Here is a 27712-nt window from a genome sequence, read left to right on the forward strand (position 1 = left end):
TTTACCAATCCATGTTGATACAAATGAACCATTTTGAACCAGCAGTGCTGAACAAATTTTGACACTAATAATATATAGAAATCTTGAAACAAGTAAAACAGAAATTAAACTGTAAGACCGTTGATGCCATTTCAAATTGGCCATTCTTAAAGACAGCAAAAATAGATGTTTCCGCTGAGGATTGAACTCAGGACCTTCCGCGTGTTAAGCGGATGTGATAACCACTACACCACGGAAACCTTGGGGATCTAAGTGTGAATTTAAGCTTAAAACCATGACGGAAATCTACGGCACTGCATTGCAGCTCAGGCATATCAACAGTTGACCCAATTGATGGATAACTAAACTTCGGCCGGCAGACAAACGCTATTTCAACATATGTCGTCTTTCTTTTGTATTCGAAATGTCAAATCGATCCCACACGGAGTGTAATCTTTCAGTTTTTAGTTATTTCTTTCTCCTAGAAACGGAACGTAATTTGCAATCGAAAGCTACAATTTGTCAATGAACATAAAATATTCTAGAAATTGGAATACTTGTTCACCGTCTTGATATGTGTGAAATTATTTATAATCTATTTAATTTCACTTAGCAGTGTCAGGCTCGTTGGTCTAGTGGTATGATTCTCGCTTCGGGTGCGAGAGGTCCCGGGTTCGACTCCCGGACGAGCCCTAATTTTTGGCATTGCAAAAGGATCCGCTCATTAAATATCAAATCGCGAAACTGGAGTACCAAAAAATGTTAGGCCACAATTTGGAGAATTATGGACGCACAAAAATATAGGCAGCCTATGCAAAGCGTAATATCATTACCAATCTGGTCTTCCCGTCCTCATCATTGTCAGCCTGCTGAATGGGCTATAGACATTACTCGTGATACAACTTAAAAGGGAGTCTCACACTATGCCCAGTATATTCATCCAACTGGTATTATGTCCTACCATAGAGCGCTCACTAGTATATAAAGGGTCTTGATCGTGTTGATCTTTTTGGCCTCGGTGGATTTCGTATTGAAAATAGACGTAACGTACTTCGGTCGTCTCTATCCTGCTTTAATTATGACACGTTGTCGTTACTGTGGTGATTTCGTCTCATTCTTCGTCCAGGGATTCCTGACTGCGGATCGATGTTAACATTCCGGTCGCCGGTAAGTCAGATTTGTGTTTCCTCCCAGACAGACTACACCGATTGCACAATGGCCCGCACGGTTCTAAAAAGGTTATCATTCGATAGAAGTAATAAGCTAAGACTGACACTAACATTGTGTTTTGGTATGTATGCATTTTCGATGCTCAAGAGTGGTAAATTATTTCTCTCTCTCTCTCTCTCTCTCTCTCTCTCTCTCTCTCTCTCTCTCTCTCTCTCTCTCTCTCTCTCTCTCTCTCTCTCTCTGGCTTTCTTTTCTTTCTTTCTTTTTTTTTTTCTATCTGTTACTGGATATTTTTTCTATTCTTTTTGAATTGCTAAATTTCATTCTTTCAATTCCGCTATCCAAAAGTTGGATCTGCGTCAACTTTATCGTCATCTTATGAACTGCATGTTTTCTTTAATCATGAATTTCATACATTTTCTTATAAGTTTATATTACGCCTCGGGCAATTATATACTGGTCGTGTCGTCATCATGTAAACATATGTTCACCGGTCTTTGTTTCGTATACAGTGTAGAACCCGAACATTCACGAAAGCACATTATCTTTTGCTTTTTCAGCCTATCTTGTTCGGTTCAGCAGACTATATATCCAATTCTTCCAACCAGAAAACAGTTTCTTCAAATAGTGGTTTAGTGAAAGTAACATATGTTCGAAGATTAATTACGCCCCTCGGTAATTGATTCGTATTTCCACTACAAATTAGCATATTAACCTACAAGTTAACTAGTGTACGATATTAAATTATTGCACAATGATGAGACAAAGAATTAAACGTTCAAGACCTCTTAAAGTTTAAACTTTGGATTATTTCTATACCGTATCAATTACGGAACAATTGGCATCAGCTATCATGCACACACTATCTGGCAGTAATTTAAAGAAGTAAATATTTTGTCAGCATGGCATGTGAAAATTTATAAGAATTAGACACTATAAGATATATATCGATATCATTAAAGTTGTAATTCTTTTTTGATCTAGCCTGCATATATGCATTGCCACGTAATTCAATAAACTGACTGTATTCGTCTGTGCTATAAGAAATAATTTCGTTCACATCAGTAACATGGCGTCGGTGGTGTAACGGTTAGCATGGTTGCCTTCCAAGCAGTCGATCCGGGTTCGACTCCCGGCCGACGCACGTAATTTTTGCTAGGATTAGATGGAATCAAGTATTATGTTTATTACACTAGTTGCCGAACTTTCGGAAATGCAGTGTTTCTTTATTTGCGAGAGAGGAAAAGAAATCATATCTTTTTGTCTTTCTTAACTCCAATAGGTTAAGATGCAATTTGATATAAAACTTCAAATATAGGAAGCTTTATAGTGATGGGTAATGAATTCGAAGGCGATATATATCTAAGTAAATTTAAACAGGTGTATTTATGGCGTCGGTGGTGTAACGGTTAGCATGGTTGCCTTCCAAGCAGTCGATCCGGGTTCGACTCCCGGCCGACGCACGAATTTTTTGTATCGTATGAAATTTATCATCTACGTCATTTAAAAAAAAAATTTATACTCTTACCATTTCGATTCATGTTCTCTCAGAGATTCCACAACTTTTTAATGGAAGCACCCCAGTGATTTAAACTTTCGGACTATTCGGCATTTATTTCAGGTCTTTACCAATCCATGTTGATACAAATGAACCATTTTGAACCAGCAGTGCTGAACAAATTTTGACACTAATAATATATAGAAATCTTGAAACAAGTAAAACAGAAATTAAACTGTAAGACCGTTGATGCCATTTCAAATTGGCCATTCTTAAAGACAGCAAAAATAGATGTTTCCGCTGAGGATTGAACTCAGGACCTTCCGCGTGTTAAGCGGATGTGATAACCACTACACCACGGAAACCTTGGGGATCTAAGTGTGAATTTAAGCTTAAAACCATGACGGAAATCTACGGCACTGCATTGCAGCTCAGGCATATCAACAGTTGACCCAATTGATGGATAACTAAACTTCGGCCGGCAGACAAACGCTATTTCAACATATGTCGTCTTTCTTTTGTATTCGAAATGTCAAATCGATCCCACACGGAGTGTAATCTTTCAGTTTTTAGTTATTTCTTTCTCCTAGAAACGGAACGTAATTTGCAATCGAAAGCTACAATTTGTCAATGAACATAAAATATTCTAGAAATTGGAATACTTGTTCACCGTCTTGATATGTGACATGAAATTATTTATAATCTATTTAATTTCACTTAGCAGTGTCAGGCTCGTTGGTCTAGTGGTATGATTCTCGCTTCGGGTGCGAGAGGTCCCGGGTTCGACTCCCGGACGAGCCCTAATTTTTGGCATTGCAAAAGGATCCGCTCATTAAATATCAAATCGCGAAACTGGAGTACCAAAAAATGTTAGGCCACAATTTGGAGAATTATGGACGCACAAAAATATAGGCAGCCTATGCAAAGCGTAATATCATTACCAATCTGGTCTTCCCGTCCTCATCATTGTCAGCCTGCTGAATGGGCTATAGACATTACTCGTGATACAACTTAAAAGGGAGTCTCACACTATGCCCAGTATATTCATCCAACTGGTATTATGTCCTACCATAGAGCGCTCACTAGTATATAAAGGGTCTTGATCGTGTTGATCTTTTTGGCCTCGGTGGATTTCGTATTGAAAATAGACGTAACGTACTTCGGTCGTCTCTATCCTGCTTTAATTATGACACGTTGTCGTTACTGTGGTGATTTCGTCTCATTCTTCGTCCAGGGATTCCTGACTGCGGATCGATGTTAACATTCCGGTCGCCGGTAAGTCAGATTTGTGTTTCCTCCCAGACAGACTACACCGATTGCACAATGGCCCGCACGGTTCTAAAAAGGTTATCATTCGATAGAAGTAATAAGCTAAGACTGACACTAACATTGTGTTTTGGTATGTATGCATTTTCGATGCTCAAGAGTGGTAAATTATTTCTCTCTCTCTCTCTCTCTCTCTCTCTCTCTCTCTCTCTCTCTCTCTCTCTCTCTCTCTCTCTCTCTCTCTCTCTCTCTCTCTCTCTCTCTCTCTGGCTTTCTTTTCTTTCTTTCTTTTTTTTTTTCTATCTGTTACTGGATATTTTTTCTATTCTTTTTGAATTGCTAAATTTCATTCTTTCAATTCCGCTATCCAAAAGTTGGATCTGCGTCAACTTTATCGTCATCTTATGAACTGCATGTTTTCTTTAATCATGAATTTCATACATTTTCTTATAAGTTTATATTACGCCTCGGGCAATTATATACTGGTCGTGTCGTCATCATGTAAACATATGTTCACCGGTCTTTGTTTCGTATACAGTGTAGAACCCGAACATTCACGAAAGCACATTATCTTTTGCTTTTTCAGCCTATCTTGTTCGGTTCAGCAGACTATATATCCAATTCTTCCAACCAGAAAACAGTTTCTTCAAATAGTGGTTTAGTGAAAGTAACATATGTTCGAAGATTAATTACGCCCCTCGGTAATTGATTCGTATTTCCACTACAAATTAGCATATTAACCTACAAGTTAACTAGTGTACGATATTAAATTATTGCACAATGATGAGACAAAGAATTAAACGTTCAAGACCTCTTAAAGTTTAAACTTTGGATTATTTCTATACCGTATCAATTACGGAACAATTGGCATCAGCTATCATGCACACACTATCTGGCAGTAATTTAAAGAAGTAAATATTTTGTCAGCATGGCATGTGAAAATTTATAAGAATTAGACACTATAAGATATATATCGATATCATTAAAGTTGTAATTCTTTTTTGATCTAGCCTGCATATATGCATTGCCACGTAATTCAATAAACTGACTGTATTCGTCTGTGCTATAAGAAATAATTTCGTTCACATCAGTAACATGGCGTCGGTGGTGTAACGGTTAGCATGGTTGCCTTCCAAGCAGTCGATCCGGGTTCGACTCCCGGCCGACGCACGTAATTTTTGCTAGGATTAGATGGAATCAAGTATTATGTTTATTACACTAGTTGCCGAACTTTCGGAAATGCAGTGTTTCTTTATTTGCGAGAGAGGAAAAGAAATCATATCTTTTTGTCTTTCTTAACTCCAATAGGTTAAGATGCAATTTGATATAAAACTTCAAATATAGGAAGCTTTATAGTGATGGGTAATGAATTCGAAGGCGATATATATCTAAGTAAATTTAAACAGGTGTATTTATGGCGTCGGTGGTGTAACGGTTAGCATGGTTGCCTTCCAAGCAGTCGATCCGGGTTCGACTCCCGGCCGACGCACGAATTTTTTGTATCGTATGAAATTTATCATCTACGTCATTTAAAAAAAAAATTTATACTCTTACCATTTCGATTCATGTTCTCTCAGAGATTCCACAACTTTTTAATGGAAGCACCCCAGTGATTTAAACTTTCGGACTATTCGGCATTTATTTCAGGTCTTTACCAATCCATGTTGATACAAATGAACCATTTTGAACCAGCAGTGCTGAACAAATTTTGACACTAATAATATATAGAAATCTTGAAACAAGTAAAACAGAAATTAAACTGTAAGACCGTTGATGCCATTTCAAATTGGCCATTCTTAAAGACAGCAAAAATAGATGTTTCCGCTGAGGATTGAACTCAGGACCTTCCGCGTGTTAAGCGGATGTGATAACCACTACACCACGGAAACCTTGGGGATCTAAGTGTGAATTTAAGCTTAAAACCATGACGGAAATCTACGGCACTGCATTGCAGCTCAGGCATATCAACAGTTGACCCAATTGATGGATAACTAAACTTCGGCCGGCAGACAAACGCTATTTCAACATATGTCGTCTTTCTTTTGTATTCGAAATGTCAAATCGATCCCACACGGAGTGTAATCTTTCAGTTTTTAGTTATTTCTTTCTCCTAGAAACGGAACGTAATTTGCAATCGAAAGCTACAATTTGTCAATGAACATAAAATATTCTAGAAATTGGAATACTTGTTCACCGTCTTGATATGTGACATGAAATTATTTATAATCTATTTAATTTCACTTAGCAGTGTCAGGCTCGTTGGTCTAGTGGTATGATTCTCGCTTCGGGTGCGAGAGGTCCCGGGTTCGACTCCCGGACGAGCCCTAATTTTTGGCATTGCAAAAGGATCCGCTCATTAAATATCAAATCGCGAAACTGGAGTACCAAAAAATGTTAGGCCACAATTTGGAGAATTATGGACGCACAAAAATATAGGCAGCCTATGCAAAGCGTAATATCATTACCAATCTGGTCTTCCCGTCCTCATCATTGTCAGCCTGCTGAATGGGCTATAGACATTACTCGTGATACAACTTAAAAGGGAGTCTCACACTATGCCCAGTATATTCATCCAACTGGTATTATGTCCTACCATAGAGCGCTCACTAGTATATAAAGGGTCTTGATCGTGTTGATCTTTTTGGCCTCGGTGGATTTCGTATTGAAAATAGACGTAACGTACTTCGGTCGTCTCTATCCTGCTTTAATTATGACACGTTGTCGTTACTGTGGTGATTTCGTCTCATTCTTCGTCCAGGGATTCCTGACTGCGGATCGATGTTAACATTCCGGTCGCCGGTAAGTCAGATTTGTGTTTCCTCCCAGACAGACTACACCGATTGCACAATGGCCCGCACGGTTCTAAAAAGGTTATCATTCGATAGAAGTAATAAGCTAAGACTGACACTAACATTGTGTTTTGGTATGTATGCATTTTCGATGCTCAAGAGTGGTAAATTATTTCTCTCTCTCTCTCTCTCTCTCTCTCTCTCTCTCTCTCTCTCTCTCTCTCTCTCTCTCTCTCTCTCTCTCTCTCTCTCTCTCTCTCTCTCTCTCTCTCTCTCTCTCTCTCTCTCTCTGGCTTTCTTTTCTTTCTTTCTTTTTTTTTTTCTATCTGTTACTGGATATTTTTTCTATTCTTTTTGAATTGCTAAATTTCATTCTTTCAATTCCGCTATCCAAAAGTTGGATCTGCGTCAACTTTATCGTCATCTTATGAACTGCATGTTTTCTTTAATCATGAATTTCATACATTTTCTTATAAGTTTATATTACGCCTCGGGCAATTATATACTGGTCGTGTCGTCATCATGTAAACATATGTTCACCGGTCTTTGTTTCGTATACAGTGTAGAACCCGAACATTCACGAAAGCACATTATCTTTTGCTTTTTCAGCCTATCTTGTTCGGTTCAGCAGACTATATATCCAATTCTTCCAACCAGAAAACAGTTTCTTCAAATAGTGGTTTAGTGAAAGTAACATATGTTCGAAGATTAATTACGCCCCTCGGTAATTGATTCGTATTTCCACTACAAATTAGCATATTAACCTACAAGTTAACTAGTGTACGATATTAAATTATTGCACAATGATGAGACAAAGAATTAAACGTTCAAGACCTCTTAAAGTTTAAACTTTGGATTATTTCTATACCGTATCAATTACGGAACAATTGGCATCAGCTATCATGCACACACTATCTGGCAGTAATTTAAAGAAGTAAATATTTTGTCAGCATGGCATGTGAAAATTTATAAGAATTAGACACTATAAGATATATATCGATATCATTAAAGTTGTAATTCTTTTTTGATCTAGCCTGCATATATGCATTGCCACGTAATTCAATAAACTGACTGTATTCGTCTGTGCTATAAGAAATAATTTCGTTCACATCAGTAACATGGCGTCGGTGGTGTAACGGTTAGCATGGTTGCCTTCCAAGCAGTGATCCCGAGTCATTCAGCTTTCATTTGATACCAAAATTACCTAGATATAATTTATATTTTGAAAGTGAGACTCATGCGTAGGAACTATTTTGTGTTAAATATGTACTACTTTCTGGTATGTGCTTTTTGACCGGGCCAGAATTTGTGGGTTTTTATCTAAACTGGAGGGAGAAATTTAGGGAACCAGATTTGGCGCGAATTTACAGTTGTCGCCACCAATCGTTACTCGGTCCGATGATTCTCGCTATGCAGTATGTTATTTGTTCGTGCAGCCAGAAAGGTCGAGTAGTTCCAGTTGTTATCGCCAATACAATACTTTCGTCATTTACGTCAAAATATGTCTGTATGTGCTGGAAGATCCCTCTTATTTGGGGCACCCCGGGGCGCTGTTATACTAGTAGTACCGTGGAACTCATGTAGTACAATCTCTGTTAGGATTCATGGAGATGTGTCACTTTCATATTTACAACAATATTTACAAGGACAATCCCCAGCCCAACTCAAAAGAAGTGCTAGAACACCGGGATGTCTGTTATTATGGGAGAGGAAGTGGAAATACTGTGAGAGAACCACCAGGGCTTTCGGTGGGAACAGGCAAATTGATTTCCAGGTCAAAGTAGGGTGCACCTTTTGGGAAGCCGTTTTAATCGATGCTCCCAGAGTATTCATTCTAGTTTCAACTCCGGTCTAGGTACCAGAGAAGTGTGAGAGATGATGAAAATCACGCTTCCGTGGTACTGAAATTTTCACAGCCGAGTCGAACCCATGACCTTCAGCACTGTTGCCATCGGTATAGACCACTAGACCACAAACACGCGACGACACGACAATCAAAATTGATATGTTTTTGCCATCTGTCTAAAAAGAGGAAATATCTGACCGGCAGTAATGTGGATAGTAAACTTGTAACTGATAGTAAATAGCAAATACAGGTTAGTTGTAGTATATCTATTTTCATTTAGTACAGAAAAAAACGAACTAACAAATTAATGATAGCAAACAAAAAAATAACAATTTTGGAAAAAAGGGGGGGGGGGGTGCTAAAACAATTGTCCTGTACCCGGGTACAATATACCTATAGTCACAATGAAAGGAAATTTGATTAAACCCTGATTTTTGAGTTCTGCAAATTTTATGAGTTTTCTGAAAAATAAATCTTCTTTGAAATAATTTTGCGGACATAATTATTCTTCTAATTTATCAAACGATTCACTTCTCAGTAAAGGAGTAGGTCCGGTAAGGACTCATTTTGGCCTCAAATTTCAGTTTCATCTGACGAAAGATTTTGACCATTTTTTAAACACTTAAGTGTCAATTTTACTTGATTCAATTAGTTTTTGTGAAAGATTTTAACTAATTAAGTCATTAAAAACGATCCGATTCAAGCTCAAATATGAAAAATCTCTCAAATATGCCAAAAAAACGTCACTTTTCAGATGGTTTTTGTCAAAAATGAAAGTGGCCGCATCCGTGTTCATCCACTACCTTTATATATGTTATGTATTATTATAAAACACAACTTACATTTCAATATTAAGGATGAACACGAATGCGGCCACTTTCGTTTTACACGGAAACCGTCAAAAATTTAACTAAAATGATAGAAATTTGAAGATTTCAATAATTTAGCATGACTTAATGGTGCTACAATCCGATATATGTGCATTGTATTGTCAAAAACAGCCCATATTTATGTAGCAGAAGCATTCAACTGTCCAATAATTAACTAAAAGTTTACATTTTAACAATTTTGTAAAACTGCCATATTTTGGGGCCAAAAAGGGGTCTTACCGGACCTACTCCATTCCAAGGGGCTGCGCCAAATACAAAATCATAGTAAAAAAGTGATTTGTTTTCCTAATTTTAGAAAAGTGGATGAATAATATATCTTTTCCTAATTCAGGCTAATATATCTGTAATATGAAGCATATATACAATTTTCCTTTTGTACTTTTCAATATAATTCTTATAGCAATGCATTATGTACCGATTAGATTTCCTTTGATGATTGAAATTAAAAAGAATGATTTCTATAGAATATCACTGGACAAAAAGTCACAATTGCGTTTTAAAATTATTTTTCTTAGAATAAGAACACACTTTATTTTTTAAAAACATATTTTTCTTTTTATATAATTTATGTATAAAGTCAATAATTTGCCGTTTCAGAATCTAATGCATTCTGGGTGATATTTTCAAAAAACATTTGGTTGGTTTAAAACGTACTTAACAATGGAAATTCAACCACATATTGTTATTCTCATTTTGGTGTATGAACTAAATGATTACCCATGACCCTTTAGATTCTGAAAAGGCGAATTGTTAAGAAAGTAAAAGGCTTCATGGTGGCAAGAAATACATCATTTGCACGATTGAAATTTGAGAAATTTCTAATTTTTCAGGGCTTATAAACAATTTCTTAAACTGTAAATGATTGTATGTTATAAAAAGAAATCATTTCAAAAACTTTCTGATATATTCAAACAACTATAAACAAATTATTTGAGATTGTTTGTCCAATCAAATTTGTGACTTTATGTCCCTTTACCCCTTCTAGGTTCCTGGCTCTACTCCTTTCTGATATTGTAATCAATTATACAGTCGATACTATAACCATACTGTTTAACCTTTTTCGAATATAATCAATTATTTAACAATTTGACAACTTTCAGTTTAAGGTTTTCAAATTTCGAATTCCTTAAGTTCAAATGTTGATGATGATGGAAACCAACATACTTGTATAAAACCAGTCCCTTTTCATGGCCGACCATAAAAAAGGTTATAATTCAGTTTGGATCATCCCACAAACAATACTAAATGTACAGCATCTTTTATTAACAGAGAAAATACTACATGAAAATGTTCTTTTGCTCGTCGAGACTGCATAAAGGTCTGTTTTTCACTGCATTCCTTTTCAGTGGAGACCTATGCTTCTTATCCATCAAACACATGGTATAATTAATAAGACAAATTGTTTCAAAATTGTTATTTACCTTAAATGTGTAGGGATACTTTATTTCTTACGTCAAGGTCGTTAAAAACTTCCATCATCATTTCTTTTGATAGGGAAGTACCTAATTTGTCATATGGTATTACAACCAGACATTTAAATTATCTACCATGTCAACATCAATGTTCATTTGAAGTTTTTTTCCTGCCACATCAGTAATTTACCTTTTATTGGTACAAATATAATATAGTTGCACAAAATTGACTAGCTAACATTTTATAATACCATATTTTTAAGATTTGTGGACGTCCAGGAGAACGTGGGAGCAATAGTGTTGTCTACCTATTCCAAACAGTCAGTGGCGGATCCAAGATTTGCATAAGTTGGGGCCCACTGACTGACTGCCTAAGAGGGGCCCTGCTCCAGTCAAGCTTCAGTGATTCCCTATATAAGCAACCAAATTTTTCCCCAAAAAGGGGCCCCCCTAAATCCGCCTCTGACAGTGTCAACCTTCCAAATGAACTTCAGCAACTGGATTTATTAGTGTTATATCTTGGTTAACTTTTGTATGTAACAATTTTCTAGACTAGTTTTCCTCTATCAATAAGTCAACAAGAAACTGTTCAATCCAGAAAAATTAAGAGGTTTGTCCCTAAATAAATTCAATCCTGAAACTTTCAACTGTGTATTTGCCTAAATTAGTTCAATTCTGTAATGTTTTATGTAGTGTTGTCGACGGTTAACCGGTTAACCGGTCGAACGACCGAATACCAAAAACGCTAACCGGTTAACCGGACATTTTTTCTATTTTAATACATTTTATATAAATTTGTATCGAAACCATTGAAAAGTTATGTTTTATTTGAAAATTGTCGTCGCGGTAATTAATTTGACAGATCAATTGTCCAGTCTATTGATTGCTATATATTAAAAAAAAACCATTAAATTAATTAGAAAATGTCGCTCACCTTGGGGCAAGATCTTAATGACACAGAATTTGTATACATGTTATTCTAACAGTAGCTTTAAATCAGTAATACGATTAAATTTTACGATTCACTTCATTATTTTATTTTTGATCTAATAGCATGTAGACCTACTTCTAAATGTGCAACCTCCGTCGTGTAAGGCTTTGTTATACTTTAAACGAAATGCTAACTTAAATATTGAGAAATGCAAACAAATGTAAATGCACTAAATGTATACGTGGTAGTACGAGTAACATGCTTTATCATTTCAAATTGAAACACTTCACATTAATTTCGGAGACAAGAAAAAAAGAGAAAATAATCGTTTTCAGACATATTCGCTTCTACGAGATCAAGATTTTTTACTTTTTTTTTCATTCTGAAAATGATATAAACGCCATAGTAGATACAGTGTAAAGTCAAACTTCGCAAGAAATCCCCACAGACAAGCCTTAAACTGCTTAAGGACAAACTTCAGTCCAAAAAGCGTAAATTTATGACTTGGATGCCATGGAAGGTTGTTACATTGACTCTCATACCACATCTTGCAACTATGTGTAGGGTACTTAAGTTTTAAGGTTTTCAAACTTAAACTACCGGTTAACCGGTCGAACGATTATCCGACTAACCGGTTAGACAATAGTGTACGATTTGACAACACTAGTTTTAAGTGTTAGTCACAATTCTAGAATATTGTTAGTGTGATCACTGGCTCATCAAATTGTCATTCAAAAATTTGGTGTGGATGTTAAGATTTTTATATTCTCTGTTCAATTCATTTTAAACTCTTGAAACATTTGGAGGCTATCCATTTGCATAGGCATGAATCCTTACTAAACTGGATGATGTGCTGACCTGTCAATGTCAATTGTGGAGATATTGTTGTCCGACCAATTTCTCATCAATTTTTAAACCATATTAAGAGATTCTGATATGGTCCAAGGACACAGTTATCAACCTTTGGTTTTCGTTGTCTACGAATATAGTCCCTAGTGTAAACAGTGTATAACTTGCATGTTTTATTTGATACACTTTCCCAATTTATTTCTTGATATTAAATGCATGAAATATTAAGAAGGGGGATGTAATTACATGTCAAAAAAATTTTGGTCCTGAATCTTTATGTTAAGTAGTGAATCGGTCCAGTTCTAAAAGGTCAAATTTTATCACGTCTGAAGCTGTCAAACTGAATTTTACACTCCCTTAACACAGAATTGTCAATATTTTGAGTTAGAGCTGGTAGAAGTTTCTATAATTTTGATATTATTTGTCTCACTGGTAGTACACTACACTTTAAAAATCTTTTTGAGAAAGAGCAGGTGCGATTTTTTTAATTTGAATTTATTGTCTAAAAGAAATACACTACGAAATAACTGTTCTCGGGCCATATGGCTCGGGCACCCTCTTTCTTGCAAGACAATCTAGTGACCTCTACAGATGTCTATTTTTGGTTCATATGAATATACTTTAAGGTGGTACCTAACACTACAGGGGGGTAACTCTGTAAAATCAGCTCAACGTTCCCATCACCTTGATGATCAAAATTAGTGTTTGTCAAACTGCTATATAACAAATGAAATGGTTGGTTGGGTTCAAATATTTTAATTTTTTTTCAAAGGGTCAAAATAATTAATATTTTGTAAATTTTTCAAGCCAACTTAATTTTAGTCTAGATGTTGTGTACCACATTAAGCTAAGTAATAAATAACACACAGAATTAATGCTTTTTGCATTTATTGTGATTATCAACAAAAATAAAGTTCTATGAGACTAGAACATCTGGTCCTTTGTAACATACATATAAGAGCTGCCTTGTAAAATTGCATAACAAAATCATCAGTAATCTGCACCAACATATTCTCTCAAAATGAAATGAAATACTGAAAAAGTTAAATTTTCACAGCATACCAATAACTATTTCAAAATTAATCTTAGTATAAGTTATAAGTACAAATTAGTTTTGAATTAATATATTCATCTTATAAACTATATAGAATATCATGTAAAATCATTAAATTATTGTACCCTTTGTAAGCTTTCTACCAATGGTATAAATAAACCTTTAATTTTCACATAATTCAGACAGTTGTTAATAACTGACGAAAGATATAAATGCCAGACTACAATAAGGTCATTACAGTGTACATGCATCAATTTATTTTATACCTGTTATCAGAAATAGTAATTGAACAGTATTTTAAGAAGTTCATTCTAAAACAATGATTCATGAGAACATGCTTGATCAATCTTGAGTAGAGTGTTGAAAAAATGGATAAATTTGAAGTACAAAACTATTACCAAATAATTAATTACACTGATATCATGAAAAATTGTTTAAATTTAGTTAAATTTACTAATCTCAAAATCATATTTATTATCATATCAATTTTAATACTCAAATTTGTTTCATACTTTCAACAATAATGTCTTTTAAAGGCTTGTTACAGGTAAACTTACAATTTTCTCACATTTTTTTCGTAGGATGTTATAAGAATAAGACAAACTTTATTTCCATGTCTAACAAATAAAGCAATAATACACATTGATACACAGATGTGTTTCTTTTTTACATTTGAAATTTTGTTTGTGTTAAAAATGAAACAAACACAAATGTACACTTTGGGATAAAGAATATCTATATAACTTTGAATACTTTTCATTTTAATAAAGTTTTTTCTTTCAAGCAAAATATATGATGGAATGATCTTAACGAGACTTTTGACATTCCAAATGAGGTATTTTTTTTTATCATGGTTGACTGTCCCAACACATAAATACTGTAAACAGTTAAGCAGCACCATTCTGTTAAGATTTTGGTTTATATACATATAGATTTGAAAATGCATTATAGTTTTTTTGGCAAGAGAATGTTGAAAATATTGAATGTTCACCCACATTAGTCTAATAGTAGGTAAATTAATATATTGTCACTAATTCTATTTAAGGATATGTATTAAATTAAAACACATTTCATTTCATCTCTAAAAGATACAATTATAACATTGAAATTGGAATAAAACAAATATTTGGTTTATTGAACATATCTTTTCCAAAATTACACTGACCAAATCCTTTTGTAAACATGATATTTTAAATTTCTATTTTGCAACATATATTTGATATCAGTCTACGTATGACTTTGTTTTTTAATCTATACATGTAATAATTAATCCGTCACATTAAAACCAATGTAGGACACAAGTAAATGAAATTCAGCAAAAAATATGAAAAATCTCTGGCCTTTTCTAAGTTCTGAACACATTTTCATGTTTTCTTTAGAAAACAAAAAGAAAGATTATCTTTAAAATAATTGATAAACACATTTCCCTCAACCATAAAGTAACTGTTAAAATAGCCTTTACTACTAATCAACTAAAACAAACAGCCTATACAACCAAAAATATCAAACAATGTTTTGACACAAGTAATTATAGAACATAAATACATATAATTTTTCAATTCAGAATTTCATATTATTAATTTATAAATTTTTTAAAGAAATGAACACTTCTCATTTCAAAATTTCTGTCAACAAAATAAAAATATTTCTCTAATCAGTATACCTTGAAGTACGATTAACGAAGGTAAAAGGCATATTGCTGAATAAAACAAAAATGTATTTTATCAGCCTTTGTTTATAATATCATCTGAAAAGGCACATATAATACATTGCAACAGTACTAACATGAAATTTAATTAGGTTAATGACAGAATGATAACATTGTATATTTGTTGTAGATGTGTGGAGATGAAGCAAGATGTATTCTGATGAATTTGGCCTACAGGAAAATGTCATCATAAATCATGGTCAGCTACACTCTGCTTCAAATATTCTTGATAAAGTTTTTGCTGAAAAATAAAATATAATTCTATAATTAAACATCCCCTAACCATTAACATTAAACATTAAATAAAAATTCATAGAAATAACATCAAATATTTTAATAATTTAAGTGGTAAGGTTTCAGAATGTAATAAAATTTTACAGAAAGAATATTCTCAGGTGAAAAGTTTGAGAGTTTTGTATAATATAATTTTCATATCTCACTCTGTGCAGTGTGATAAAAGAAATATATTCATGCAAGAAATAGACAACAGGACACAACCATAAGAGAATGATATTTATTTGCATAATTTCCCAGTTCTATCCATCAAAGCTCATATATAACAAAATATCTGTGCAAATGTAACACAGAACTTTTTCCTAATACCTATAAAACACTGTACATTTAAACAGAGACTTAGTTCTTTTTCAGTTGCCACTTCAGTAGTGTCATTCTGATCTTAAGTGTGAGAGGTATTGGTTTCAACCATGAGCTGGGTCAACCGCTTAATTTAAAAAAAAATAATTTGTATAACTATATTGGATTTTTTTCCATTTTTGTGTATCTGCTCATTAACCTAAGCTATACCCCCAAATCTTCTTTCTTTAAATATCTATGCAAGATATTTACTGAACAACACAAATACTCTTATATTCTAACAGATTTGTACTAAATTAATCTTTTAACTATTCCATATGGAATTTATGGATCTGGTATATATCATACAAGGTCACTAGCCCAATATGTAACTCACAATGTTTACATTTTCATATAATAAAATAATACCTTTTTAGATTTAACAGTATTCTGTACATAATCTCTAACTTCCAATAAAGATTTTTTCTGTTTTCTTGATAATGTAGGTTTTGTACTGTAAATAAAAACATTAGTCTTGTTAATGTTATATCTGTTAATTTTCCCCATTATCATAGTAATATAAGAATACAAAGTTAAATTTTACTATAAAACATAAAGACAGGAGATTGTTGGGACCAAATATAATGATTCATTTTGATATTAAAACTTTTCTTTATATTTCTTGATTACAGTTCAATGAATATAGTTAAGTATCAAACATTTTTTTGTTGTTATATTTTTATGGTAGTTTAGAAACTCCATTTGATTCAATAACTCTGTATAAATGAGGATAAATAAACAACAAAACGTAGATTTCCCACAAGAATACTTACGATGAAGCAAATTTTGCTATGAGTAACATGATGAGGGCCACACCAACTATTCCCATTATAACATATTGTGAGTATTGTGCTGGTACCTTCTGCCATGCTCGAGCTAAGGGACCCTAAAAAGAAACAGAGATGTCATCAGCATATTTCTATATATTAGTTCTAGTTTAAGCAGCAATCTTTTTTGCAAGTAAATAATTCATCAGCAATTTTTCTTAGCTTATTTGGGCAAAATTAAACCGAACTGGCTTCTAAAACAGTTTAATCAGCAATCTTTTTTGCAAGTGAATTATTCATCAGCAACTTTTCTTAGCTTATTTTGACAAAATTAAACTGAACTGGCTTCTAAAACAGTTTAATCAGCAATCTTTTTTGCAAGTGAATAATGCATCAGCGTTTTCTAGCTTATTTTGACAAAGATAAAGCAATCTAACTGCTTAAAGCAAATTATTCTTTCACTTTCATTAACGATTGAACAAAAACAAAAATCATAACTTGCTCTTTTTTTATAACTCGTAGCTAAAATGGCCCTTTAAACAATGAAAGAGTTTTGGGAACTATTCAACATTAAACAATGAACGAATTTTGGGAACTATTCTACTGCCTTAACATGGTTAACAAAAATATAAAATATTTTTATCTTATCTAGGAAAGGACTTTTGTCCCAAGTCTTACCAAGTATAGAGACATAGTAGCCAGAATGTCTTCACCCAGAACTTTTACAACTTCAGATTTTGTGCTGACTAAGTAAGTTGCTAGTAATACCAATGGTAATAGCATGCCTATAAAACCAAACAATGCTCCACGGAACTTTGCTCTAAGATTCACAGAGGCTGTGACACTGAAAATAAAAATAAAACATTTATAATTTTATATTATGTTAGTATGTAGTGTTAAACTGTAGACCAATTTCAGCTTTACCACTGTATACTGTAAATTCAGAAATTATTGTTTGCAATTATATTATTGCTGCGATTTTAATTTTTGGGATATCAAGAAAAAATGTTGGTCTTTAAAAAGTTTCAAAAAAATTATTGTGATTATTACCCTGTCGCATTTTTTTGCAATAAAAAAAACATAGCAATAATTTCTAAATATACAGTATTCATTCAAGTTTCTTGGATTGAGTAAAAATTGTATTTAATCATGAATATTGTTTGCATATATACAAGCCCTTAGACATGTGAACGTGGTTGATCATTAAATTTGTGATTCACCACAATCCCAACAAATTCACAAAAAATTGTCCCATGAATAATAAAAATTCCTTAGTGATATATAATTATTTAGCTGCAATATATATTCTATTTTCCTTTTTTTTTATGAATTATTTTAGTTCGTTAGTTCTCTCAATTGAACAGTTTCAAAGTTTTCACATGAACTCCTTTTATAGCAGATCTTATGGTATGGGATTTTCTCATTTTTTAAGGTCATATGGTTGCCCATTAAGCTTACATCAACTTCATTTAAAGTTTTGAATTGTGGTGGATAGTTGTCTCATTGGCAACTATACAAGTTAACAAAATCTCCTTATTTCTATGTATCATCATAAATAATATTTCAATGTAGCACAACAAATTATTTTTGCTTTACATGTCCCCAATATTTGCAAGCAATAATGATAAAAAAAGTTGTTTCAATGTTTTACAGCAGTTTTAATACTTTCACACTTAAACAAATTTGAACAATATGTATTAGCCATAGTAAAATAAACAATATGTAGTATTGTTGCAAGTTGTTACCTGTCTTTCGCTAGTTTATCTTCAACAATGTCTGCAATTTGATCACAATCTTTCTCCAGGGAGTTGAGTGTAGTCTGAATTGTCTGGTTAATTGTCTTTTCTATATCTTTGCATACTTCTTCTATCTGGTTGGCGCATCTGCTTCCCTAAACAAACAATAAAGTACAATAACTGAACATGCGGTGAATGAATGGATGCTATCCTAAACAAACAATAAAGTGCAATAACTGAACATGAGGTTTATAAAGGACCAGGATGTTGACACAGAGATATATGTCTCACCAGTATGTAATTTTAATAGTATAAATCATTTGAACGGCAACACTGAACCATGAATCACTATGAACAAAGCAGATCATTGCCATTCAATTAAAATTCTTTACACTTAGAAAGGAGTTGAAAACTTTGAAGATTAATATCATTTATTATTAGAATTAAAACAAATATGCATGGAATAAAGGGGATAGGCCAAGTATTCTGTTCGCGTCATCTCTGATTGGAAGAAATAAGAAAATCAAATCATGAACCTCTAGCACAAACAGACACAAATTTTGACGGTTATTAATTAATAACAAAATGTGCCTTTAGGGTTGACATTGTAAGGGTCTAGCAATCAGAAACCTTAAACTTTACATTTTTTGCCTTTTTGCCTTAGATATGTATGGTTGAATATCAAAGGCAACAATGCAAATTATTTCCAATGTGCCTCACTTTAATATAATCAAAATCGAACTTGTGTGAAAATGCATTTTACAAGCAACATACCTTGGAATTCATATTTGGAACATAGATTGTTGGCATGTCAAATCCTGTTCTGTTTAATCCAGGTCTTTTACACAACTCTTGGACAATCTGCATCATCACTCTCTGTAAATAAATAATATTTTTATGAGAACTGACTTTGAAACTTTTTATTTCACTAAAGGCCTCACACAAAACATTCTAATATCATTGAACTGTCTCCCTTTTCAACTCAATAAGTATATTTTTCAAGACTTCATATTTTAATACATTTTTCTGGACTGTTCTCCACTTCCACTCTAGTGGATTTCAGAGTCATTCATGAAATTCATGAAATAAATAAATTCTCTTGGTTATCTCCCTTTTCCAATCATCAAGTGAATATAAGAGACAAAAGGGGTATCACTAATATAAATATTTTTTGAACAATTAAATCAAATGATATAGATTCAAGGGCAGTTTAAGATTTTTAAATAAAAGTTGGTCCAAAATTATTTTTGTTACCCTATTTAACCTGCATATTCACTGGACAAACCAGACAAAAACCTGCAATTTTACAAATAGGATAATACATGTTGCATTTAATTATTAATTAGAGGTTAACCATTTTAACTTCCCAAAGTTTATGAAGTTGTGAATTTGGTCCATCAGTCAAATTTTCTATTGAACTACATTAACTAACCTGCCTATCACTTTCATGCCCTGCCTCATCTGCCTTGCTGAGATAAAACCTAATCCTCTCTGCATGTTTGTGGTTAAGTTCTTCCACTAAGTTGAGAGTCCTCTTACATAAAGCCTGGCCAATAGGGTCAAAGAACACAAATATCAAATCAGCCAAGTCACCTAAAAAAGAAAATACAAGTTAAAGGCCTGTAAATAAATCCCAGTAATACTTCTGTTTGTATTGATAGTTATGATCCATCTTCATAAGGGACAACATCAAAAGTTCAATGTAGGATAAAAAAACTTAATTCACATAGTTTTTTCACTGACCCCCTATCCCTCTTTTAAACTTAATTTGGGAAAAATTGATTTGCCTATATGGATATATGTAAAATCGAGTTTAGATTAACAAAACTTGCAACAATGTTGCAAGCCCCCCCCCCTTTCCCAAACTATTTGATTTAAGTTTTTTATCCTACATCGATCTTTTGATGTCGTCCCTACACACAATATCCAACATTAGCTATCAACACTCTATATAGGCATGGTCAAAATTTGACAAAAATATTGAGTCAATGCACCATTAGGTGAAGGTACAGGACCGTATAATTTCCAATGAATAAAGATACGCCAATGTTAATACAACTACATACTAAATATCATTGGTTTATCACAAATGGTTCCCATTAAAATCACTGTCACAAACTTTAACAAATTGCTTGCATGGGAGACAAAAACCTTGTACACAAGTATTGCTTTTTGATACATCAAGCAGATGCATGTCTGCTATTGCATTTTTTTTTTAAGATTTAATAGGTATTTTCAATATATTAAGTCTTCTTTAAATTGCCAATATTTTTTAAATTTTCAAATATTCAAGAATATATATATCCTGTGTGTACATTTTTGAAATGCTGTATTTAAAATCATATATCTATGCAACAGCTGTGAAAAAATTTCCCAGCTACCAACCAAATACCACCTGGGGGAGGATTACAAATGGTAAATACATTTCTGAAATCCAGAACTTAAATATTCAACTGGTGTGGAAATTAAAAAAAATAATGCAAACAAATGAAACATTTTTGTGTTTAAAACATACTTTTGTTCACTCTTCAAGGATCAGAAACAGGAACAAGGTGTCGGACAGATAGGCAAGTCTGACACACTTGTATAAACTGATAGATGTGTGCTGTTCACTAAATTATATATATGATGTCATTCTGTTTAGTAACATTGGAGAAATGCTTGCAGCAACTTTTAAAGTTAATTCAACATTTTGGACAATTCAAAGAAATGGCAAACAAGTAGTATGTGTATGACAGAACGGGAAAAAAACACACATTTTACAACTCATCAATGTCAAGATGCTGACAAAATATGATGTCATGATGTCAACTTGAATGCAATGAAAAGGGAAAACTCCATATATATTTGGAGGTGCTCCTAATTAAAGGAGGCTTATACTATGAAGAAGAAGAAAATATGTTGGAAATTTAAGTCCATTCAGTGTAATTTATGAGAAAAACACAATGAAAATATTTGTTGGAAGAGCTTGAAAGACAGACAGGCAATTAAATGTGTGTAAAATATTTCTTGAACTATACACTTAAACTAAATATTTCTATTTCTATATATTACCAAGCCAGAGGATTGACTTGTTGACATCAAATGGATATTTCATGTCTCCATCTACAAGCCCTGGTGTATCTACAAATGTCACCAAGCTGAATTTCTTCTGTTTTGATGTGGAAATTTCTGTTGTGAGGTAGTCTGTTACACCTGAAAGTGAAAAGTGTATATTGTCATCATATGTATTTCATTATTTGTTTTATTATTTGCATATAAGATCTTTAAGAATTTTTCATTGTTTGTACTCTGATAGACCATGATGCCGAAACTACTTTAGTAATCTTTCGTTAACTCCATGCCAATTTCAATGTGATAAATTCAAGCAAAATACAAAGGAAAAGATTTTATGGATTTCCAGAAAGTTGAAATTCACTAAGAAAAAGAAAGAAGAATATGTCCAAGGACACAAATGACCCCACTAAAGCTTGACAATTTTCATGTTAAAAAGAGGCAGGACTCTAAAAAGGTAAATGAATCACAATCCAAATTGGAACTCTATCTCTGCCTGATGTGGTTCTTAGCAAAGTGTACAAGTTTACTAAAATTTGAAAAAGACGAACTCAAGTTGGTGCCAATACGAAATTTGGGACAGCCAGACATCTGTACACCTTAATGCCCCCTTAGCAGGAATTTTAAAACACAAATGATTACATGGGTAATCATAAGATGAAACCTATTATTTTTTTTTATTTTTAGAGATTATTGATTCTTGAACTAGACTGCCAACTACCAACTTTATACAAAAGCACAGTTCTGGTTTTTGACCAACACAATTTTGCAAAGGACTTACAAATAATAGCCAAGGACTTCAAGCACCAGTCCAAGGGGAAAACATTCTAATGCAAGTTTGTGAGCAAATAGCCAAATAAAACATTAATAACTTAACTATAATGCATTGGCCTTAAAAATAGACAAGCTAATTAACTCATTTTAGGGGAACAAACTTTCCAATTAACAATGCTGGTGACTCATTGAACTTTGTTAAATTCAAACTTATATAATTTAAAACTAAAATAGCCCTGATGACTCTAGGACCGTGCTAATTTTGAACAAATTAGGCTATGTTAGAACTCCTTTACAAGTGGTAACAGGATATAGTGGCTGTTGAGCAGCAAATAAAAAACCCAGTCAAGAAAGGTCAGAAAAACCATGAGAAATTCAAATCAATTGGTACATTTCTATCTACATGTACATTGTACATACTTATATCTTCAAGTTTCACACTCCCACCACAAATCAGTGTAATAAAACAATTTTATTCCCTAATAAGACATGTAAAATGCTTTATTAATACAGTCATTCATCACATATCTTTTACAATGACATTCGTAGGACTATTCAAGGGTAAAATACCAACAAGTACCATACTTCTAATTTTTACTACAAGGTAACTGTTTAACTAGGTGAGATTTCTTTCTGACATATTGATTCTCTTGAATTATAATATGAATGTATATATATGTATCCTTATATATCAATATGAATCTACCAATAAAATATTTGCATATATATACAAAGTGAAATGTATTAAAAAGAACAATACAATCTGCCAAGATGAATAAATGTAAGTACAATCTCTTCAGTGTTGTCTTTGTTTAATGTCTTGTCACAGTTGGTTGTGAAGTGGTCCAGGTTAGAGATCCATTCTGATGTCTGGTCTGAAGTGGGTTAGAGACCACAGCTGACATGGGTTATTCTGATGTCTTGTTTGACATAAGAGATCACAGTTGACATGGGTTGCAACTACAGCCCTTCATTTGGCAGCTCTCAGTTATAAACAAGAGATAGCTGTCCAAAGGAAGAGCGGTAGTCAGTCGATCTTCTTAACAACCATACTTAAATCTCTTCTACTCATCTTTCAACAGCCCTTGATGCTTCTGTTTTTTTCTCTCTCTTTCATCTACTTATTTGGACTGCTTAATCATGATGGTCCCCTGTCTAGAATAGGTTCACCTTCAGTACCATGGCCAGTGTCAGTTTGGTGTTATAAAAATAGACTAGCGCAGGTGTGTTTGAACATGGCAAACATTTGACAAATATCATTTTACTCAAATTACATCTTGTAAAAAAAAAATGTTAATGCTATAAATAAGTCCTACATGAATCTTCGTTTTTCTGCATAATATGCAGTTTTAAATATTCTCCTTCTGTAGTAAAAACTGGCAGCACTCAAGAAATATCATCAATTTTGCAGTTTATCATCAATTTTCAGCAAGAAAAATGACAATCTTAATAGAATGGAATGTTTCAAAGTAGATTAGGTTAGCACTTAGAGCCTCTTGTTCTTGAACTTTTACACAAGTGAATAACTCTCGCTGCAAGTGCATGAATGTCAAAGAAATAACATTTCTTGTGAGATGTTACTGTTTTAGATGATATATTCTATATTTTTTTTGTCAAACACTCCTAGATATAGCTTTTCTTATTTTTGCATAATTATCAAGATAGCTTTTCTTGTTTTTTGCATTATTTATACAGTACATGTACTTATCAATGTTAATCTTAAGGATGCAAAAATTGTAAAAAAAAAAAGTAATCAGTTTTAATCCTCTTGATTAGTTAGAAAGTTTCATGCACTGCTACCAAAGCAGCAGCTTGGTGAAAAATTATCAGAGAACAAATTCATATGCAGGTGTGGAGTATTTATGAAGTCAGCAGTTAATCTTTGGCAAAGTCAGCTAAAGAAGGGAAACATAAATCAATGTTTTTACCTGAACAACATATGTTTGTAAATTTTAAACTGATATGTTGTATCTTGGAACATGCATAGCCATTCTATCTTACAATGATCACAATATTTATTTGCTTTGTACGTAGATTAAGAGAAATATAATGCACTAGGAGCCTGAATATAACAAGAAGAAGATGTGATATTATTGCCAATGAGACAAATCTCCACCGAAAGACTTATTATATGTTGTAAATATTTTTCTCCTTTACACATACGTACATCTCCAGTATATGAAACAACAGTATGGGTTGATTAGCAGTGTTACAAAATAATAGTGTAAGATGTATGAAGAAAGTATAGGCTTATCTTATTTTCAAGATTTAAATTTATTTTGTTGGACAATCAAATTAATTTGAACTGACTAGGGAGGATACTGACAAAAATATACATGTAGAAAGCTAATTAAATCTTTTTAAATTTCTGTGATATTTAACAATCAGCAAATCTTGTCTCCTTTATTTCTAAAATTAAAATTACAATCTGAAATCTTGAGATCCATCTTGGTCATGTTGGTATTACCTCATCTTAAGTCCTGCTGTTGTTAACCTGGTATCCATCTATGTTATGTTTCAACATGACAGGACAGCTCTTCATCAGGCAGCTTGAGTAAATCAAACCAGGCTACCCGAAGATGAGCTGCCAGTCATGTCAATATCTCCTCTGTATTGAAAGTTCTGGCCCAAAACTCCTCACCACTCTTTCTTTTCGTTATGATCCAGGTTCAAAGTTCTACTTCCATTCATCAGTACACATTCCTTATATATATACATGTAGACATGAAACTTTACTGCAACTGATCCTGACATATAATGTCAGCAGTAGCTGGGCTGTTACAATAAGTTTACTGCAACTGATCCTGACATATAATGTCAGCAGTAGCTGGGCTGTTACAATAAGTTATCAATATCTATAGACCACTGAACAAACATGATAATATAGCCACATCCTACAGGACGACAAGTTTGACCAAGTCTGACTTATAACTGTCAAACTGACGACAGTGGCTGTGTTAATACCTTGATACATGTGTAATCATCCTTAAGCTGAACTGATCTATATCCAGTTTTAAGTGTGAATCACTATGACTCAAAACCTCAATATTGATCCTAAAACAATGTCATTCTTTCTTCAGCCAGCATGTACAGTAATATAATGGAATGCATAAAACCCACAATATTTTATACTATACATTTTCATAAGATCTGCCCTAAAATCTATATCCCCCTTTTTGTAATGAACATAAAAAAAAACTTTAACACATGAAGACACTTTTATAAATTATAACTGATTCATCAACTTTTTGCAAATATCTTTGCAGCCATATTAACATGCGACAAGATTCATTCAATATTAATTCTATTTTTTTATCCTGTAATATATCAAATATCTTCTAATAAAGACCCCACAAGGAAGTCTATGTAAATAGGTGCCTAACCACATTTAACCCACATAAGATTAAGCAGGAAATAGTCACTCCTGTAGACCTTTGATTGGCTTCTTATATTAGACAATAGCCATTATAATGAATTTATTACTTATTAACAGTTTCACAAGTGATTTCCTTATGATTGAAAACATGTACACCTCAAAAATTTCCTCTGTGATTAAAAACATGTACATCTCAAAAGTTCCTTTGTCAATTATTTAATTGTTGTCAATTTCTTATAAGGTGATAATTACAGCTTGATCTGCCTCATTTCAAATGCACATTTATCTTTCAAATTCATGGTTTCAACTTGGGTATTCTACCATGTCTATACCTCACCCATCCCATGCATGTATTAAACTCCATACTGCTTTCTTAAGAATTGAATGCTTCTTTTTGTAAATTTATTGGGGTGTAAAAACGTTGACCCAAGTACATTTTGTATGAAGTGCAGTTAGCCAATCAAAATAAAGTATATAATGAAACATACATCAAATGTAATTATTTACATGTAACTTATACAAAACTCCTCAATGATAACATGACAAATTTGTGTATTGATTTTGTCATTTCCCTTTTTCTTTCATTATAAGATTTGAACATACAAACCTCAGAAAAATGACTTCATGAAATCTGAGGTTAATTTTTGGTAGGCAGGAGTGTCCCAGACTGCCTGTGGTTTGGAAATGAATTGACAAAATCTTCCTGTAATATAGTGAAAGTTTATTCTTACAGACTCTTACTTTTATTGACTATTTTATCAAATTGTTTATGATATTCCCAAAAAACCTTCAAACCTACTAGCACAATTTCATAGCATGCAGCTCTTTTCATTTTCACTTTCTCTATTACGCTTACCTTCAATCTGTCTTAGAGGTTCAAAATGTGGATACAAATGTAGTGTGGCATTTCCCTGCAAAGATAAAAAATATACAGATTAATAATTCAGCTTTAATTGATATACATTATCTAAAGATCAACCATTGCTAGAGGCAACCAAAAGATGCTCAGTCACCAAACAATAAAATGACTATTCAATGTAATTTCTTAGAAATATATACACCAACTTTTCATTGTAGCTTCTAAGAAATATATATAAATGGAATTTTATGAAAATGTTGCATCCTAGAATATTAAAGTAGAACATCTCACATTTTTGTCAACCTTTATTCTTCCTCCAAAGTATAGTATATAATGTTTATAATTTTGTTTACTTTCCTCCACACCTATATGAGCTTACTTTGTAAGTGAGGGCTAATAATTAAGACCTAGATTATTTTTATATATTAGCATACATTTGTTAGGCTCCAGTCATGTAATCAATAACTAATTAGGAATGTTTTTCCAATGAAAAACAAAACCCATATTAGAATACAAGATGTGAAACAAACATTAATGAGACAGCAACCCAACAACAACAGACAATTGTCTACACCCAGGGGCGGATACAGTAATTTTAAAAAGGGGGGTTCCTAACCTAGGACATAAAAAGGGGGGGTGTTCCAACTACATGTCCCCATTCAAATGCATTGATCGTCCAAATAAAAAGGGGGTTTCCAACCCCCGGAACCCCCCTCTGGATCCACGCCCGACATCACACAAGAGCTCTACATGAAACTATTCAATAGTCTGGATAATTTGTACAGAGATTTCACAAAGACCACCTCAGATTTTAAATCAAAACCCTTTTTTTTAATGCATTAACTGACCATTTTCAAGTTCCTTTATCCATATGAAAGCCATGGGAGCAGGAAGCTTGTTTACAACGCTACTGTATACATGTAATCAAGTGTCGCAGATTAAAATAACTGCACTTTGCACTTACTGCGCACATACAAAGTACATTATCTAAATCAATTTGTTTACATACATCAAAGAATGTACACACCTTAGTTCAACAGGTGCCAAAAAAATACACAGGTAGGTCTATAATATTTAAGCAAAACCACAATGCAAGGTAAAATATTCAATGTGGAATAGCT

The 27712-nt window shown here is 33.2% G+C and overlaps 1 protein-coding gene and 10 non-coding genes across 11 annotated transcripts in view; 7 read left to right on the forward strand and 4 right to left on the reverse strand.

Annotated features, from left to right (window-relative positions):
• Positions 1-166: 166 nt before the first annotated feature.
• On the reverse strand, positions 167-239 carry Trnav-aac (transfer RNA valine (anticodon AAC)). The gene has a single exon. It is a non-coding gene; the product is annotated as a tRNA-Val (tRNA).
• Positions 240-600: 361 nt separating this feature from the next.
• On the forward strand, positions 601-672 carry Trnap-cgg (transfer RNA proline (anticodon CGG)). Its single transcript has one exon. It is a non-coding gene; the product is annotated as a tRNA-Pro (tRNA).
• Positions 673-2221: 1549 nt separating this feature from the next.
• Positions 2222-2293, forward strand: Trnag-ucc (transfer RNA glycine (anticodon UCC)). Its single transcript has one exon. It is a non-coding gene; the product is annotated as a tRNA-Gly (tRNA).
• Positions 2294-2540: 247 nt separating this feature from the next.
• On the forward strand, positions 2541-2612 carry Trnag-ucc (transfer RNA glycine (anticodon UCC)). The gene has a single exon. It is a non-coding gene; the product is annotated as a tRNA-Gly (tRNA).
• A 327-nt stretch (positions 2613-2939) lies between these two features.
• On the reverse strand, positions 2940-3012 carry Trnav-aac (transfer RNA valine (anticodon AAC)). The gene has a single exon. It is a non-coding gene; the product is annotated as a tRNA-Val (tRNA).
• A 364-nt stretch (positions 3013-3376) lies between these two features.
• Positions 3377-3448, forward strand: Trnap-cgg (transfer RNA proline (anticodon CGG)). Its single transcript has one exon. It is a non-coding gene; the product is annotated as a tRNA-Pro (tRNA).
• Positions 3449-5011: 1563 nt separating this feature from the next.
• On the forward strand, positions 5012-5083 carry Trnag-ucc (transfer RNA glycine (anticodon UCC)). Its single transcript has one exon. It is a non-coding gene; the product is annotated as a tRNA-Gly (tRNA).
• Positions 5084-5330: 247 nt separating this feature from the next.
• Trnag-ucc (transfer RNA glycine (anticodon UCC)) lies at positions 5331-5402 on the forward strand. Its single transcript has one exon. It is a non-coding gene; the product is annotated as a tRNA-Gly (tRNA).
• Positions 5403-5729: 327 nt separating this feature from the next.
• On the reverse strand, positions 5730-5802 carry Trnav-aac (transfer RNA valine (anticodon AAC)). The gene has a single exon. It is a non-coding gene; the product is annotated as a tRNA-Val (tRNA).
• Positions 5803-6166: 364 nt separating this feature from the next.
• On the forward strand, positions 6167-6238 carry Trnap-cgg (transfer RNA proline (anticodon CGG)). Its single transcript has one exon. It is a non-coding gene; the product is annotated as a tRNA-Pro (tRNA).
• Positions 6239-13501: 7263 nt separating this feature from the next.
• Positions 13502-27712, reverse strand: part of LOC134680920 (uncharacterized) — a 35496-nt gene continuing 21285 nt past the window's right edge. The window contains exons 4-12 of the mRNA XM_063540223.1: positions 26589-26643; positions 21583-21723; positions 19961-20121; positions 19303-19404; positions 18538-18683; positions 17471-17636; positions 16799-16911; positions 16395-16479; positions 13502-15633 (exon numbers count right to left, since the gene is read on the reverse strand). Of these exons, the coding sequence (XP_063396293.1) occupies positions 15580-15633; positions 16395-16479; positions 16799-16911; positions 17471-17636; positions 18538-18683; positions 19303-19404; positions 19961-20121; positions 21583-21723; positions 26589-26643 (1023 nt within the window). The 3' untranslated portion in view covers positions 13502-15579. The remainder of the gene's footprint in view (positions 15634-16394; positions 16480-16798; positions 16912-17470; positions 17637-18537; positions 18684-19302; positions 19405-19960; positions 20122-21582; positions 21724-26588; positions 26644-27712) is intronic.

This window comes from Mytilus trossulus, chromosome 8, assembly GCF_036588685.1.
Source record: "Mytilus trossulus isolate FHL-02 chromosome 8, PNRI_Mtr1.1.1.hap1, whole genome shotgun sequence".
NCBI classification, from domain to species: Eukaryota; Metazoa; Mollusca; class Bivalvia; order Mytilida; family Mytilidae; genus Mytilus; species Mytilus trossulus.